This window comes from Balaenoptera ricei, chromosome 5 (genome assembly GCF_028023285.1).
Source record: "Balaenoptera ricei isolate mBalRic1 chromosome 5, mBalRic1.hap2, whole genome shotgun sequence".
Taxonomy (NCBI): domain Eukaryota; kingdom Metazoa; phylum Chordata; class Mammalia; order Artiodactyla; family Balaenopteridae; genus Balaenoptera; species Balaenoptera ricei.
Window position 1 is genome coordinate 9,200,916 of NC_082643.1, and position 16,999 is coordinate 9,217,914.

At 42.0% G+C, this 16,999-nt stretch overlaps 1 protein-coding gene across 6 annotated transcripts in view; it reads left to right on the forward strand.

The window, feature by feature from the left end:
* The window catches only part of HERC3 (HECT and RLD domain containing E3 ubiquitin protein ligase 3), a 513,145-nt gene that overhangs the window by 67,539 nt on the left and 428,607 nt on the right, over nucleotides 1-16,999 (forward strand). For 4 of the 6 annotated variants that reach the window (XM_059922402.1, XM_059922399.1, XM_059922398.1 and 1 more), the window contains 7 exons: nucleotides 1,073-1,149; nucleotides 1,982-2,203; nucleotides 3,139-3,230; nucleotides 5,517-5,647; nucleotides 6,209-6,369; nucleotides 8,604-8,680; nucleotides 12,501-12,625. In XM_059922402.1, the coding sequence (XP_059778385.1) occupies nucleotides 1,073-1,149; nucleotides 1,982-2,203; nucleotides 3,139-3,230; nucleotides 5,517-5,647; nucleotides 6,209-6,369; nucleotides 8,604-8,680; nucleotides 12,501-12,625 (885 nt within the window). The remainder of the gene's footprint in view (nucleotides 1-1,072; nucleotides 1,150-1,981; nucleotides 2,204-3,138; nucleotides 3,231-5,516; nucleotides 5,648-6,208; nucleotides 6,370-8,603; nucleotides 8,681-12,500; nucleotides 12,626-16,999) is intronic. The other 2 variants (XM_059922404.1, XM_059922403.1) reach the window with 1 other exon arrangement.

The following is a 16,999-nucleotide window of genomic DNA, read 5'->3' on the forward strand; positions in this document are numbered from 1 at the left end:
TCTCACCACAACCCTGTGAATGGGTACCGTTCTTATCTCTGTCTTTGACACGAGCAAGCAGAGGAGCGGGATTTAAAAAGTTATCATATGATCTTCCTCTTTATCATCCTAGGGAATCAGAGTTTTGGAGGCATTGCCCTTCTTAATTTTTTAAAATTGTGGTAAAATACACATAACATAAAATGTACCATCGTAACCATTTTAGAGTGTACAGTTCAGTAGTGTTAAGTATATTCACGTTGCTGTGTGACCAATCTCCAGAACTTTTTTTATCTGGCAGAAATTTAACTTTGTACTCATTAAATGACAACTCCCCATTTCTCCTCTCCCAGCCACTGGCAGGCACCGTTAGACTTTGATTTGTATGAAGTTGACTAGTCTAGATATCTCACGTAAGCGGAATTACGGAGTATTTGTCTTTTTGTTACTGGCTTATTTCACTTAGCGTAATGTCCAGGTTTCATTCATGTTGTAGCACGTGTCGGAGTTTTTTTTCTTAAAGGCTGGTGAATATTCTGTTGTATACATATTCCAGATGTGTATACCACATTTGTTTTTCTAGTCATCTGTTGATGGATACTTGGGTTGCTGCCACCTTTTGGCCATTTTGAATAATGCTGCTATCAGTGTGGGTGTACACATATCTCTTTGGTACCCAGCTTTCAGTTCTTTTGGACATATACCCAGAAGTGGGATTGCTGGATCATGGCATTGCCCTCATTTGAAAGCCATTTAGATACTAGCCATGTCCTTAGGGATCTTTCTCCTGTAGTTTACTCCTTTTGTCCCTGAATTGGAGATGACAAGGTGGGAATTAACAGAGGGCTATGGTAATGGGTTTAGGTGCAGAATGGTTGTTTTGTTTTGTTTTGTTTTTTTAAACAGTAGCTACCTAAGAGGCAGGAGGTTAGTGAAAGACTTAGTAGAATTATATCATGTAAGATTATATGTTTGATTTTAAAAAGTCTTTTGTGAAAGATGTTACTTATTACAACTGTTTTATTTAGTTGGGAATATTTCCAATCATTGTTTGTGAATGCCCTTCTTAAGAGGAAAGTCTTTTCTGTTTTAGGTTAATACAAAAGCTGAACCAGCAGACAATATTACAAGTTTCCTGCGGCAACTGGCATTGCTTGGCTCTTGCAGCTGGTAAAGTACATCTATGCTAATGTTACGCTAATTTGAGAACCATTTCCCTTTGCATTTTTGTGTGATGGTATCTAACTGGATACGTTTAACTAACTGGTTAGGGTCTGTGCATTCCTGTTGGACAGCAGCGGTTCTCAGACAGCCTCTGTGTAGCTCACGCTTTTCTCAGGGTTTGGATGATGAAGGAGCTGGTCATCATTGCTGCTCCCACTCTCTCTCGGGGGAAGGTGAGGAGGAGACAGTGCGTCAGTCGTGTGCTTGAGCAGGAGATTGGTTTTTCTGAGCTACAGCTCACTATGGCGTTATATTCCACCATGAAGCTCCCAAATAAATGAAGAAGACGGAGTTAGAAAAACCTAAGCCAGCAGATAATGCTGTATTTTGTTAGGATAAATGTGAGGGGGGGTCAGCACCAACAGGTCCTGCTTGATTCTCTGTGGTGCCGTCCGGGTCATAGCTGGACCCCGTGAAGTCCTGGGTCTCTCATGGCCCTGGTGTGGTCAGAACTCGTTCACCTTGCTTAGTGGATCTAAGCCTGGTAATTGCCTATTCAAAACTGACTTGACTTAAACATTTACTTTTTTCTTTGCGTCAATGTTAATAGCCTTGGAAGGGTGTTAAGGCTCAGCCCATCTCCGTTGTCACGACACGTGGGAGTTTCGGTTGCAGCGCGAAGTGTGTCTGCTCCCTTGCTCTTGGGGGGGCGTGTGTTGCGGCCGGGGGGCGCTAACGAATGGGCCTCCCGGGCAACCCTGTTGTTCTAACAAGGTTATTTTTGTGGACGGCACTTGTGTCATTTCTGGTAATACCAGTTACCCTCTTCTTATTTCAGATGGCCAGTTCTTCACGTGGGGGAAGAACAGCCATGGGCAGCTGGGCCTGGGGAAGGAGTTCCCCTCCCAAGCCAGCCCGCAGAGGGTGAGGTCCCTGGAGGGGATCCCGCTGGCACAGGTGGCTGCAGGAGGGGCCCACAGCTTCGCCCTGTCTCTCTCAGGAGCCGTGTTTGGCTGGGGGATGAATAACGCGGGGCAGCTCGGGCTCAGTGATGAGAGAGGTAGGTGAAGTCTTCACGTGGACCTCTTAACCTCATTTGTTTAGTATGTGCTTCCTGAGGCGCTTGTGTGTGCTGGCCCCGTGTCAGGCCCTAAGGGTGCGGCAGGGACCAAAACAGATAATAATACCCTTGGCTTAGCGGAGATTGCCTGCTCGTGGGCAGACGCAAACCACAAACCCGTAAGTATACAGGACGTCACAGGGTCTGAGAGGAGGGGTTCCTATTTCGTATCAGGTGGCCAGGGAGGGCCTCTCGGATAAGACGTTTGAGCGGAGCCCGTAGGGACTCAGGTCGGAGGGGAGGCGTGTAGATAGGCTGGGCGGAGCCTGCCGCAGTCAGAGGGAGCAGGGCGCGCAGAAGCGCCCGTGCCGGGGGATCCGTGGTGTGCTCAGGGCTGGGGTGAGCGGGAGGCGGGAAGGGTAGCAGCTCAGAGAGCTAGGGAGGCCCCGTCACGCGTGGCCTGAAGGGCAGGGTAGGGATTTGGGCTCCTCTCCGTGAAATCAGGGAGGACACTGAGCCGTAGGCGCTGAGGAGAAGAGCAATCCAATTTCGCTTTGCCTAGAGTGGGTCCACGGGGGAGGCTGGAAGGCCAGTTTGGAAGTAGTGGGAATAAAGATGGATCTGAATGTATTTTGAAGGCGGGGCCAGTTGATTTTGCTCATTGTTGGATGTGTAGTTTGAAATAAAGAGGAAAAGCTGGAAGGGTGAAGCCGCATTTATGAAATGAGGAAAGCTATGCGTGGGGAGTGTAGGGAACCCAAGAGTTGAGTTTTAAATACATTAAAAATGAGGCATCTGTCAGACATCCAAGGGGGGAGGTTCAGGAAGCGGAAGGTGAGAGTCAGGCGTCCAGGGGACCCAAAATTCAGGCTAAGAGAGCTGTGTACATCTCAAAGGCAAATGGTAGTGACACTGTGGTATTTCTCTTATTCTAGATCGAGAGTCTCCTTGCCATGTGAAGCTGCTACGCACACAGAAAGTCGTCTATATCAGTTGCGGAGAAGAGCATACGGCAGTTCTCACAAAAGTAAGGGACTCGGAGTATTCCAGTTTGTTCCGTGGCGCTTTGGTGCTGGGTATGACGCGAATGCTTATTGATCATGCTTTGGTTGGTTGGATAGGGCCTTTTAGAGAGGGCAGTTGACAGTGTCTAAAAGTAGTCCAGCGTTGTCTCCCTTCTCAGCAGCCGTCTGCATTCTCCCTCTTCCCTCGCTCCACTGGCGGTCAGCCTCCAGGCGCTCGAGAAGACGGACCCACGCCCCGTTCCAGTTGACACTAGCTCCCAGGCTAAATGCATATGACCAGTATCCCTACGAAAGCTCCCCAGTAACACGGAGTTAGGCATTAATTCAGCCATACTTCCCTGAAGACCTTTATTAAAAGTAGCACAAAAGTATATATTTTTTTAAAATAAATTTATTTATTTATTTTATGTTTGGCTGTGTTGAGTCTTCGTTGCTATGCACGGGCTTTCTCTAGTTGCGGTGAGTGGGGGCTACTCTTCATTGCGGTGCACAGGCTTCTCATTGCAGTGGCTTCTCTTGTTGCAGAGCACGGGCTCTAGGCGCGCAGGCTCAGTAGTTGTGGCGCACGGGCTTAGTCGCTCCGCGGCATGTGAGATCTTCCCTTACCGGGGCTCAAACCCATGTCCCATGCCCTAGCTGGCGGATTCTTAACCACTGGGCCACCAGGCAAGTCCAACACAAAAGTATTTTTTTCTTCAAGTTGAGCCACAGTGAGATTTAAGAATTTCTAAAAATATGAGGGACTTCCTTGATGGCTCAGTGGTTAAAACTCCGTCTGCCAATGCAGGGGACACGGGTTCAAGCCCTGGTCCGGGAAGATCCCACATGCCACTAAGCCCGTGTGCCACAACTACTGAAGCCCTGCGCGCCTAGAGCCCGTGCTCTGCAACAAGAGAAGCCACTGCAATGAGAAGCCTGTGCACCGCAACGAAGATTCAACACAGCCAAAAAGAAATAATAAATAAATAAATAAATAAATTTTAAATATAAAAAATAAAAATATGAGGACAATACATTCAAATCAGTTATTATTAAGGGAAGCTAGTGGTGTTTAGGGTGTGTCCATCAACCTCCTGAAACTGATATCAGGGAAAAATACGCCCTTTCAGAAAAGATTCTAGAATGCCACTGTGAGAGAGAAAATGCTAAGCTGGCCTGACCCTTTTGGCATTTCTTTGGCATAAATTTGTTCTTAAAGTGATTTTTTTCTATTATGGAAGTAGTTCCTGTTCATTATGGACTAACTGTAAAATAAAGAAGGATTCTAACTCAAAAAGAATCACTGTTAATATTTTGGTGTTTTCAAAGCAGAAATAGAGACACAGACATAGAGAACAAACGCATGGATACCAAGGGGGAAGAGGGTGGTGGGATGAATTGGGAGATTGGGATTGACAAATACACCCTATTGATACTATGTATAAAATAGATACCTAATGAGAACCTACTGTGTAGCACAGGGGACTCTACTGAATGCTCGGTGCTGACCTAAAAGAGAAGGAAATCCAAAAAAGAGGGGATATATGTATACGTATAGCTGATTGACTTTGCTGTATAGTATAAACTAACACAATATTGTAAAGCAACTATACTCCAATAAAAAAAAAAAAAAATATATATATATATATATTTTGGTGTTAAAAAGATAGTTCAATGTATATATAACTTTCAAATATATATAGCAATATTCTGTGTTCCTTTAAAACAAGCCATTTAAATATTTGTAAAAAACAAAGAACAATGTAATTAATGTCTTAAAATTATCTACCTATTTCTTTTGCTTCTAAAACAGTTACATCTAGAGAAAATGAGAAGGTATTTTCATGTCGAACAAATACTATTATAGATTCACTTTGATAAAATGCCTTAGCATTTGTTCAAGTACAGCTGCTAAAAAGATCTTACTCTCCAAGGAATCTGTGGAACATTTAATTTCTTACATACAAATGATCATACAAAATCATCTCATTTCACCTATCTTTTTCTTCTTCTTTTGTTTTCCTTCTTATTAACACATCGTTGTACTTTTAAACAACTTTCAGAATTTATAGATGGCACACATTCCCTTGAGCAGTACTGTCTTTATTCCATAAAGGTGTAGCCTTAAGTTCTTTTTAAATTACTTTTCCATTTAATCAACGTTCCAAAGAAGTGATTTGGCTAAGTACCAAGCGAGTGTAGCGTTCTTATACAGACGGTTGTGATAATGAATTTTGTATACAAAGGCTAAAGGAGTGTACGCAAACTCAGAGACACAGTGCAGTCATGTGGTGTTTGCTCCTTGTTAGAGTGGAGGTGTGTTTACCTTTGGTGCTGGTTCCTGTGGGCAACTTGGACATGATTCCATGAATGATGAGGTTAATCCCAGAAGAGTCCTGGAGCTGATGGGCAGTGAAGTCACTCAGATTGCCTGTGGCAGGTGAGTGCTCCTAAGAGCGTCCCCATAACTGTTAAGACCCAGAAATGGATCTTGTCTTTGTAGTGATGGAGAATGTGGTTAGACCCAGCCACCATCATTTTAAGAAATCTTAACTGCATGCATACCTATGGTGAAAGTTTGCAGAGAGTCCGATCTGAGCAGGGTGTGGCGAGGAAGGGTTTTAGAGAAGCAGAGCCGCCTGGGGCCAGGATGCTTCTTTGGGATAAAGAATAGCGCGATGTGTGGGAGACATGAAGAGAGGAAAGTGAGAGAGCCTCAAAGAATGTCTTGGAAATTTTGCTGGTCCACCCCGCCTCTTCCCACTCATCCCAGATGCAGCAGGCCTTCAGCTCTTTCCGAGTCTTGCCGTCCTCCCGATGACCTAGATTATCAGAGAAGAATGGTGTTACGAAGAGCCAGCACTGCAGAAACAGGCACCTGTGAACACAAGGGGCACCCGTGGGAATTGCAGTGCTCCCATGTGGAAGTGAAAAGTCAGAGTGTGTATTCATCCGTATCAGAAGGGATGCTGATGGGTTAATTTACATTATTTTCCCCCAGACAACACACCCTAGCCTTTGTGCCTTCTTCTGGACTCATCTATGCGTTTGGTTGTGGAGCAAGAGGTCAATTAGGAACTGGACACACTTGTAATGTCAAGTGCCCATCACCTGTGAAAGGTTACTGGGCCGCCCATAGTGGCCAGCTTTCAGCCAGAGCTGGTAAGAGTGATTTTTATTAGAATTTAATGGTATTTTAAATGCTCAAAACAATTGTTTATAGAACACGTATTTATTTTTTACCTTGAGGTCTTTTGGAAGGAATGAATGTGAGATATTTTAACGTCAATCAACAGGTATTTGAGTACTCACTATGCATGAGGCTCTATAGTTGAGATCCTAGAGAATAAAGCAAAACGTGTAATTTTGGCCCTAAGGACCGTGGTGGTGGTGTATACGTTTTATTTATTATCGTTGCTGATAATGAAAGTTCACGTTTACTGAATGCTTAACCAAGTTCCATAACCGTGCTAAGCACTGCAAACAACCTTAAGAACTAGTGGTTATTATCTCCATGTTGGAGATGAGGAAACTGAGTCTTAAGGAGGTTAAGTAACTTGCCCGAGATGATACAGATTCGGGGAACAGGATTTAAAGCCAGGTCTGCCTCATTCTGAAGCCTGTGTTCTTTTTTTTTTAATTTTTAAAAATGTTATACAGTTTTTAAAGATTACACTCCATTTACAGGTATTACAAAATATTGGCTATATTCCCCGTGTTGTACAACACATCATGATAGCCTATATTATACCCAGTAGTTTGTACCTCCCACGCCCCAACCCTATATTGCCCACCCTAGTTCGAACGAACTACTAGTTCGTTCTCTGTATCTGTGAGTCTTAAAGCCTGTGCTCTTAATGCCTGTACTGTGTTACCTTTGCTTTATGATTGCTATTTTGGTGAAAACATGACATGATTTCTTTTCATGCCATTTTTTCCTTCTCTTCAAAAATAGTTGAATTTTGTTCCATTTAGTTTCAAAATAGTTCCATTTCATTAGAAATCAAAATAAGGCAGTCACTCAGTAAGAGTGACTTGAAATAATAAAATCCAGAAGCTTCAATGCAGCTGGAGAGTCATTAGAAAGAAGTGTGATTTAATAATTAATTAATTTTGATTTTGAAGACTATAAAATGACACACTTCTGGCTTGATCAGAATTTTATTTTAACAATAACAATCATAAGTTTCCTACTGGATTATAAGAAACTTAACTACAGGGATGGAGTCTTTTCCCCTTTATAAACCTGGCATATAGCACAGGGCCTGGCACAAACTTCTAACTGAATAAATATTTATGGAAGGAACATTTGAGCATCTAAAAATGTAGTGGAACTTAAACTGTAAAAGAAACAAGATTTTGTTTAGGTGATGTTCCCCAAAGTGAAAGAATGGCTTGGTGTCCTCTTCTCTGTCATTTGTAAATTTCTTTTTCTCTAAGGCATTGTACGCCTGTTAGTAACGAACGCATATATTTAAGAAATGCCACCAATGTAAAAAACTCAAACATTTTATGGGTTAATTTGAAACCACAAAGTTTTTGAAGTTTAATTACCGCATAACTTACGTGATCATAAATCTGTGCTTGGATGTTTGCCAAAGTAGGTAAATTTCAATTTGTTATGTAAATGCTGTGGTTTTAGGAACCTTCCTGGTAATGTGGGAGCACAGAGGAAGGCATCAAGGAGTATTCCGGTTAGAGGAAGTCTGAGCTGTGTCTTAAAGGATGATTTGCAGTTAGCCAGGTAGAGGGCTGTGAGTGGGTGGGCGGTGGTGAGTACCGTGGAATCGCACATTCCAGGAGCACCTTTCCAGTTACGCTCTAGGAGGCGCCGTTTATGGCGAATGCGGTGTGCACTGGGGGAGGCAGAGGAAGAGGCGTGGAGGTAGGAGGTAGTGTGTGTGAGAAGTAAAAGCAAGGTGGTGCCAGGGGTGTGTCAGCACGGACGCAGTATGATGGGAGGCAGAGCGGGTGGTAGGATGTCGAGGTCCTTCGGAGGCAAGCTGCGTCCTGAAGGGGCTGCAGACCACCACACTCAGGTGCCGAATGATTTCTTAGCAGATGTTACGGTTTATGGTAGTGACCGTTCCAAACGTCAGGGCAGTGGCATGACAGAGTTAGAATGAAAAACAGAAACGAGGTCAGGACTAGCTGGCAGTAGGAGGGAGGGAGGGAGGGAGGGTCAGAGTGGAAGGTACAGTTTTATATGTTTAGTTTTAACTGAAGTAGAAACAGTCCTGGGAAGAGAGCCCGGGGAGGAGGTTTCTTACTTTTCGGACATAATTATTAAATGGATAGGAAACCGTTCTGAAGCATATTGTGGAATATTAGAAGAGAGGGGATCAAGGAAAAACGTTAATTGTTGAAAAATATGCTCTTGAAAATTTTTTTGACAGATCGCTTTAAATATCATATTGTTAAGCAGATCTTCTCTGGAGGAGACCAGACTTTTGTACTTTGCTCCAAATATGAGGTAACATTTTCTTTTGACTGTTATTTTGGGGGTGGAATAAGGGTGAACCAATATTTATTTTGATAAATAATTACATGAGAGCAACGTTACTTTTTGTTTCTACCAATTTTATTATATTAAAATAAGCCAACTAAACCTTGAGGTAATCTCCATTTGGCTTCCTTGAAGTGCCAGTAATTTTCTTGGTATTTTAATCACAGAGTTCTAATTTATAATTGAAAATTATTTATTTACATCTGGATTTGTCCCACAGGAGATTTAAGGAGGCCTTAGAGAGTTCACACTCACTTTGGGATTATTTGACTTTCCATCCTTTCCTTCCCTGTTACGTAGCCACAAATGCTGGGTGTCTGAGAACTCTCTGGGTTTGTTTGATGTGATTGAGCCTACGCGAAGTCTAGGAGATGCCACAGTATTCAGCTCTCCTTTGTTATTGATCATCCGCTCGTAGCACCACACTAAAATTTCCCTCTGGTTGCCTCCTGCATCACTGTGGTGGGTGAGTCAGGAAGAATGACATTCTTTCAGGGGTGGAGGTCGAAGAGAACGTGGGCCAGGTATCTGTGACAGGGCTTGAATTCATCCCCCTCTTCTGGACGAGAGATACCAGCCTGAAATCGGCAGCACAGATTCGTTTCCTGCCTTCCACCCCCTCCCCTGCTCCTAGGCTCCCTCTCCTCCCTCCCTCCCTGCCCCTCTCCTCCCTCCCTCCGTGCCCCTCTCCTCCCTCCCTCCCTGCCCCTCTCCTCCCCTGTCCACACAAGCACTTAGGGAGGACCAACCGTAGGTAGTGCATTGATCCTTATCTTCCCCTGGAGGAGCAGGGAAGGGCCCTCGGTGATGACAAAGGAATCAGAATGGGTTGGAAAGAAAATGAGGGTCTGTGGACACAAGGGGCCTTGTCGCTGCTGGGAACTCTCCGCCTTACTCTGATACTTCGCCATCTTTCAATACGCGATGTTCTTGCCTTCTGGTCAGTATCATTCTAGGACTTTGATATTAAAGGTTGCGGTGGGGTCTGAGGCTGCAGGTTGGACAGCTGAAACTGACAACTGGATATTTTCCAGGTCAGGATCCTGGAGAAAGTTCTGTTGAGTGCAGCCCTCTGGGGTGATTTGGAACTGTTGCTTTAGACCTATTTTAGGACCAGCTTCAGTGCTTCACGGAGAAACCTGGAGAAAAGCTGAGGCTATTCTTTGTTCCTTTAAGATGCTAATAAAGCAAAATATGAAAAGCCCTGAATCTCTGCAGGATAATAACTTTGTGTCCACCAGTAGTAGAGTTTGAAGTATTCATTTCCCTGTGAAACTGGCTTGATTAACCAACTTCAATTTTCCTGTGAAATTCAACATAAAACTTTGTCTCATTTCTTTTGTAAATATGGTATCTGGTATTTGTAGTTGGCTTTTGAATTTACTGTAATTAACCCTGTTGGGACTGGAGAACAAAACGTTGATGAGAAGGAGGTGAAAGTAGCCTATTGTTGGAGAAATTAAATTCTCCAGGTTAAATTTTAAACAACTGTAAGAGTTGTATGCGTTAAAAATGTAAGGTAACAAGGAAAAAAGAAACTAAAAATAGAATATGACTTAGAAAAGTATTGTTTGTTTGATTTTGAAGTATAATTAACCTACAACACTATTTTAGTTCCTGGTACACAACATAGTGATATGATATTTCTGTAATTTCAAAATGGTCACCACAAGAAGTCTAGTTACCATCTGTCACCGTACAAAGATATTACGTAATTATTGACTAAGACCTGGGAGTCTTAAAAAGACGCTGATGTCTCTAGAGATTCTGATTTAACTGGTCTAGAGTGTGGCTTGGCTGTCGGGAGTTTTGAAAGCTCTGGTGATCCAAAGTGCAGCCACAGTTGGGAAACACCGACCTAGACCAATTTTTTCTTTTGGGGCTGTATGTAATTCTAAGGTATGGAAAATCGACGTTTTTTCTTGAGTCTTTATGTGATTCTGAGGTTGTACTGCATGAAAGGCATCTGTGGTTTGTTGGACTTGCAACAAGACTGACAGAATAGTTCTTTGCTTATATTTTATTGTAAGTATGTGTTAAGTGTCTGTGTTCAGCTACCCCTTTGAATGGGGGAAGTAATTAAAATTTACATAATGACAGTGGGTTGCAAGACCATGGTGGCAAGGCAGTTTTGTTTGTGTGTTCTCAAGTGTCTGCTTTGTCTTATAGGTTTTCTCTATGTAATCCAAGACGGCTTTTGTTCTCTCAATACATGTCTGTGGTCATTTTGGTAAAATAATTATCAAGAACAGATGATCATAAACTTTGACGAGCATCTCTGATTTGTTACATGCCCTTCTCCTTTCCCCTTATAATGATATCTAAACTCATAACTCTGAGAAAATAACCGAGAAAATTTACTCAGAAAGTTGTGTTTTCTTTGTTTGTTTGTTTGTTTGTAATTAATTAATTAATTAATTTATTTTTGGCTGTGTTGGGTCTTCGTTGCTGCACACGGGCTTTCTCTAGTTGCGGTGAGCGGGGGCTACTCTTCATTGCAGCGCACAGGCTTCTCATTGTGGTGGCTACTCTTCGTTGTGGAGCATGGGCTCTAGGCGCGTGGGCTTCAGAAGTTGTGGCACGTGGGCTCAGTAGTTGTGGCTCACGGGCTCTAGGGCGCAGGCTCAGTAGTTGTGGCACACGGGCTTAGTTGCTCCGCGGCATGTGGGGTCTTCCTGGACCAGGGCTCGAACCCGTATCCCCTGCATCGGCAGGCGGATTCTTAACCACTGCGACACCAGGGAAGTCCCCAGAAAGTTGTGTTTTCATGTGCAGGTACAAAGGAGAAAAAAAATGATCATCTGGTTAACGCTTTAATATTACTTTTTTCCCTCCTTTTTAGTGACAAGTACAGGAGGCATAAAGCACTTTCAACTTTTTCTTAGTTCTAGATCAAGAGCAGGATTTGGGGAAAATAAGTTGAAAAAGAGCAATTTTAGGAAATAGAAGTGCTTATATTATTATTATTTTTTAATCTCACTGAATAAAGGACGTACAGTACAGTGCTGGGCAGCATTTGGGATTTTCAAGGCCATTATTGACATGTCCTTTTTGTTACCTTTCTTATAAATTTATAGCTCTATACTTTGAGCAAGACATTAAGAGGCATTACGTTTTCATGGATGATTTGCAATACAGGTTGTCACTGAACTCTGACTCTTTATAATACGTTTTGTTGGAGTTTGGTCAACAGTTATGGCAAATGATGAGTAATTTACAAGCCTTGATGTTATGGTGATTCAAAGCAGAGCGGGAAAGAAGCCTGAGGAAGTCGTATTGGTTTGGTGTCTCTGGGGAGTGTGCTGAAGGGCCGTCCCCACTCCAGAGCTCCCCATGGGATTGGCTGAGGGCTCTGCAGTTCAGCTTCTCCTTCGGCCCAATCCCGCCTCCTTCATCCCTAAGGAAACGTGGTTCTAAAGCAACCGCCGCCCCCGAACATAAATCTCAGGCTCAGAGTCTGTTTCCCCGAGGAATCTTACAGGTTTAAATCCTGCTGGAGGCAAGGGGACTGGCTGGGTCCTGGTACCACGCCCCCACCAGCTGCTGGGTGGGAAGGGAGCGAAGCACTAGCCCAGGGCAGCACAGCTGGTAGCCCTAGGGAGTGTACTCTCTCGGCAGCTGGGGGAGGGATCGCCCCCATTCTGAAGGGTGGGAGGATCTGGCAGTGCACCCCAGCTCCTGTATGTAAGTGAAGCACCAAGCGGGGAACATCTGGGGAGAGGGAGATGAGAAAAGATCCCTGCTATTACACAGTTTCTCTTTTTTATTGTTACATGTAATCCTCCAGAATTCTTCTCCTGCTGTTGACTTCAGGATGATGAACCAAGCCCATTACACCAGTTTAATAAATGATGAAACCATAGCAGTTTGGAGACAAACACTCTCAGAACACAACAATGCAAATACAGTCAAGTATGTGGTTGCTTGTTTTCATATTTTTTCAAAGTGTGTTGGAACTTCCTAGCTTAGTGATTTTCCCTACTTCCACATTGAGGTTGTGAAGATAAATGGAGTTTTACATTTTAGGGAGTCATTTTTTGGGCACATGTTTATTCAGGATTTGGTGCCCTTAGACCCAGATAACATAATAGGTTGTTCCCCCATTTTCTCACAGAATGTATTCCTCAACCTCCCTTGTTTGGATCTTAATTCTGACTGATGAAGGCCTGGGTTGACCTTTCTGCTAAGAAAGCTCAGTGTTATTGTTTAACTCCAAGAGTTTCTTCATATGCATATCCCAAAGCATCCCAAATCTAAGTCAGCTAATTTTACCTAATCTGAGTAATTTAGCATTTTCACATTCAAAATGATCAGTTGAGATAGTAATTTGGTGTCAAGTAGAGAAAAAAGTACAGTTAAAGGACTGAGGCCTTTCAGCAAGTTTATTTCATTCTTTTTTTTTAAAATTATTTATTTATTTATTTATTTATGGCTCTGTTGGGTCCTCGCCTCTGTGCGAGGGTTTTCTCCAGTTGCGGCAAGCGGGGGCCACTCTTCATCGCGGTGCGCGGGCCTCTCACCACCGCGGCCTCTCTTGTTGCGGAGCACAGGCTCCAGACACGCAGGCTCAGCAACTGTGGCTCACGGGCCCAGGTGCTCCGCGGCATGTGGGATCCTCCCAGACCAGGGCTCGAACCCGTGTCCCCTGCACCGGCAGGCAGACTCCCAACCACTGCGCCACCAGGGAAGCCCTATTTCATTCTTTTTTTTTTTTTTTTTTGTCTTTGAAATTAATTTTAATAACAAGCTTAGTATACTTTGTATTTAATATTGCCAAGTTTCTTACAGACACTTATATGCATTTATATGACAAAACAAAACCATTTGGAAAAATTTGTTAGAGTAATTAGTCATTTTGTTGAAATGAATTTTCCATTATGGTTAACATTTTATCTTAATTCTAAGGTAGACTAGATTTAGAATAAACTGTTGTAGTTGAGGGTGTGGTTGGATACAGCAAGTCTATAACATCTACTCATTAACATTACCATGTGATATGAAGTTAGATGTCTGAATATGTACAAATTGGGTTTCTGGGAGTCTTCCCTGAGAAAAAATGACTAGGTGTGATGAATTAAATGTATTTTTGATTCAGAGATATAGCATGTCTCCTCATTAACTACAATAAAGCTTTTCAGAAATTCAGTGCGGGATTTCCCAGATTCAAAGGCTATAGTCGCTCAGTCCCTTATTGGTGCTAAGGGTAGCCTTTTATGTCCAAAATTGTTCCTTGTCTTACAACAAAAGATGCTTGGAATTCTCATATTTGGGTTAAGCTAACTATTGAAGTACATATGTTGTCTGGGTGAGGAAGTAGTCAAATAATTATCTGCCACAGAAAGCTCATATGACCTATGTCCTTGAGGAGCAGGGGAAAATCTTGGCCATGGTGTCCTGGATTGCTTGGACTATGATTTACACCTGTTCTCCTGATGTGATTATTAATAATTTTTTCTTTACTCTCAAACGTGTCCTGGTTTGGAAGATAATTGCATGATCTTTGTAATATTGTGGAACTCAGGGGATAAATGGAGAGTATGAGACTATTAGACACTATGGAGAGGTGTGAGTGAAAGCATCCAGAAAGAAGATGGAAAAATATGATTAATTTAAATTTCACAGTGTTGTAAATTTTTCTTGGTTTAAATTTCACAGTATTATAAATTTTTCTTGTGAAGATGTACTAGGTATTTTTTTTAATTGTTTATGGACAGTTCAGTGTCAAATTAGTTTTCTTTATACCACTCAATTTCTGATATTTTTTTTCCCTTCCTGCCATTTAGTGTATGCTGAGGAAATGGAAACTAATTTGCTATTAGTCTAAAGAATATAAAATTGTAAAGGTAAATTGCATAGGGAAAACATTTTTTCATTAAATCCCAAATGCATAATAATAATCAACACTTACATGTACTTACTATGTTCTTCATATATTATTATTTAAGAATTAATACAAGTAAAGCACTTAAACACTTAACTCATTTAATTTTCAAATCAACCCTATTTAGTAGGTACATGTATTATCCCTTTTTGTAGATAAGGAAGTTGAGACACAAAAGGATTAAGTGTCTTGTTCAGGGTCACAAAGCTGTCAAGAGGTACAGCCAAGATTCAAACACTGCCATCTAGCCAGTCTGTGCTGTAAGGCTGCCTCTCAAAGATATGTGTGTGTGCTTCTGTATATGTTTTAACTTATTTACTTTGTTATTCCTGTTAATATAATTCTCCTTATCTTATCAAAAGATGAGCTTTAGTTTTATTTACAAAATGTTTCTACTCTTATCCCACTTGTGGTTATTAAAAATAAAAATAAAATTATAGAGTTTTATAGATGTTTTAAAAATAGTCTTTTTCTTATTGGATGAAAGTCAAAAAGTGCAAACTTCCAGTTATAAGATAAATAAGCACTAAGGATGTTATGTACAACATGATAAATATAATGAACACTGCTGTATGTTATATATGAAAGTTGCTTAGAGAGCAAACCCTAAGAGTTCTCATCACAAGGAAAAAAAATTTTTTTCTTTTTTTTTTTTTTTTTTTAAAATTTATTTATTATTAATTTATTTTTATGTCTGTGTTGGTCTTCGTTTCTGTGCGAGGGCTTTCTCTAGTTGCGGCAAGTGGGGGCCACTCTTCATCGCGGTGCACAGGCCCCTCATTATCGCGGCCTCTCTTGTTGCGGAGCACAGGCTCCAGATGCACACAGGCTCCAGATGCGCAGGCTCAACAATTGTGGCTCATGTGCCCAGTTGCTCTGCGGTATGTGGGATCCTCCCAGACCAGGGCTCGAACCCCTGTCTCCTGCATTGGCAGGCAGACTCTCAACCACTGCGCCACCAGGGAAGCCCCAAAAAATTTTTTTCTATTTCTCTAATTTTGTACCTGTATGAGATGATGGATGTTCCCTAAACTTACTGTGATCATCATTTCATGATGTATGTAAGTCAGGTCATTATGCTGTACACCTTAACTTACACAGTGTTGTGTGTCAATTATATCAGTAAAACTAGAAGAAAAAAAATAATCTCTTTCAAAAATGTCCACTACCTAATCATTTTTTTTTGCCAATAGATATCATGTGTCTCTAGCCTTTGACCTCTGTTTTGAGCACTATAGTTCTAATTTCCTGTTAGATATTGTTACCTGGAGCTTTGTAGGTAGCTCAAGCTCTGTCTTTAATCATTTTTTTAAAAAAACTTTTAGTCAAGAATCTTTCAGTGGCCAACTTTAGTACTTTTTTTTTTTTTTTTAAAAAAAAGCAACTTATGCTTTTAAATAACTGAGATGTTCAAAAGATTAGGACTAGCTTCAGGATTCGAATGGTGTTACCAGGACATCTCTCTTTCTCTCTCTCCATCTTAAGAGGTGGTTTATTCTTGGATAGGTTCTTTCTATCCTGTGTTAAGGATAGACCTATTTCATTCTTAAAAGAGAATTTTTTTTTTTTTTTTTTTTACATTTTTACACATTTTATTGGCTTTCCTCAGCTTTTCCTTTTTTCTGCAGAGTCTCATTCTTGGGAATGAATGAATCAGGCTGAATATTAGGTGGTGACGGTTCCCAGAAATGTGTGTAAAGCATCTTGCTTTATGATAGAGATCGTAGTGGAGCAAATGCCCAGGGCCCTAAACTTTGGGCACACCAGGTGGCAGCTTTTTGAGTGGAGGGTCATTGGGAATGCCCTAGAGCAGCTCCATGGTGGTCCTCCGAATCCCTCTAGCTTTGGGTGGTTCTGCTGGGACGCTCAGGCTGGAAGGTGGCAGGGAAGGGGGCTGGGGGACTAGACTCACCGTGGGAGGGGTGGGGGGACTGAGACCTCCTTGGCTGGGACCTTGGCACTTTACTAATTCTTAGTTTTCTTATATACAAAAGGACAGGATGCAAGAAATGGTCTCTAAAGATCTTTCCTGACCTGGATTCTCTGATTAATAGAAGTTACTGTGATCCCCTCCTCAACCGTATATTTGTTTTAGTCCTTCCCTTTTCCTTATATTAAATAAGAGAATCCGGGGTTCCGGACTGCAGTTTCACCCTGGGTCCTGAGAAACTAGCGGTTTCCTCAGAAACTATGTAATTTAGCTAATAGGAATAAACACTTACTTCACTTACTTTTAGTTTCTTTCTCAGATGGGCAACAAAATAGAAGGAAGTACTTGTTTGGTTATTAATTCACAAAGATACTTTCTGTGCTTGATAAATAGCAGCTCAGCTTCTCTGTTTTTGGTTTTATTTTGCGTTCACTTTTGGAGGTGAGGCGGGGAGTGTCTTAGATGATCGGTGGGA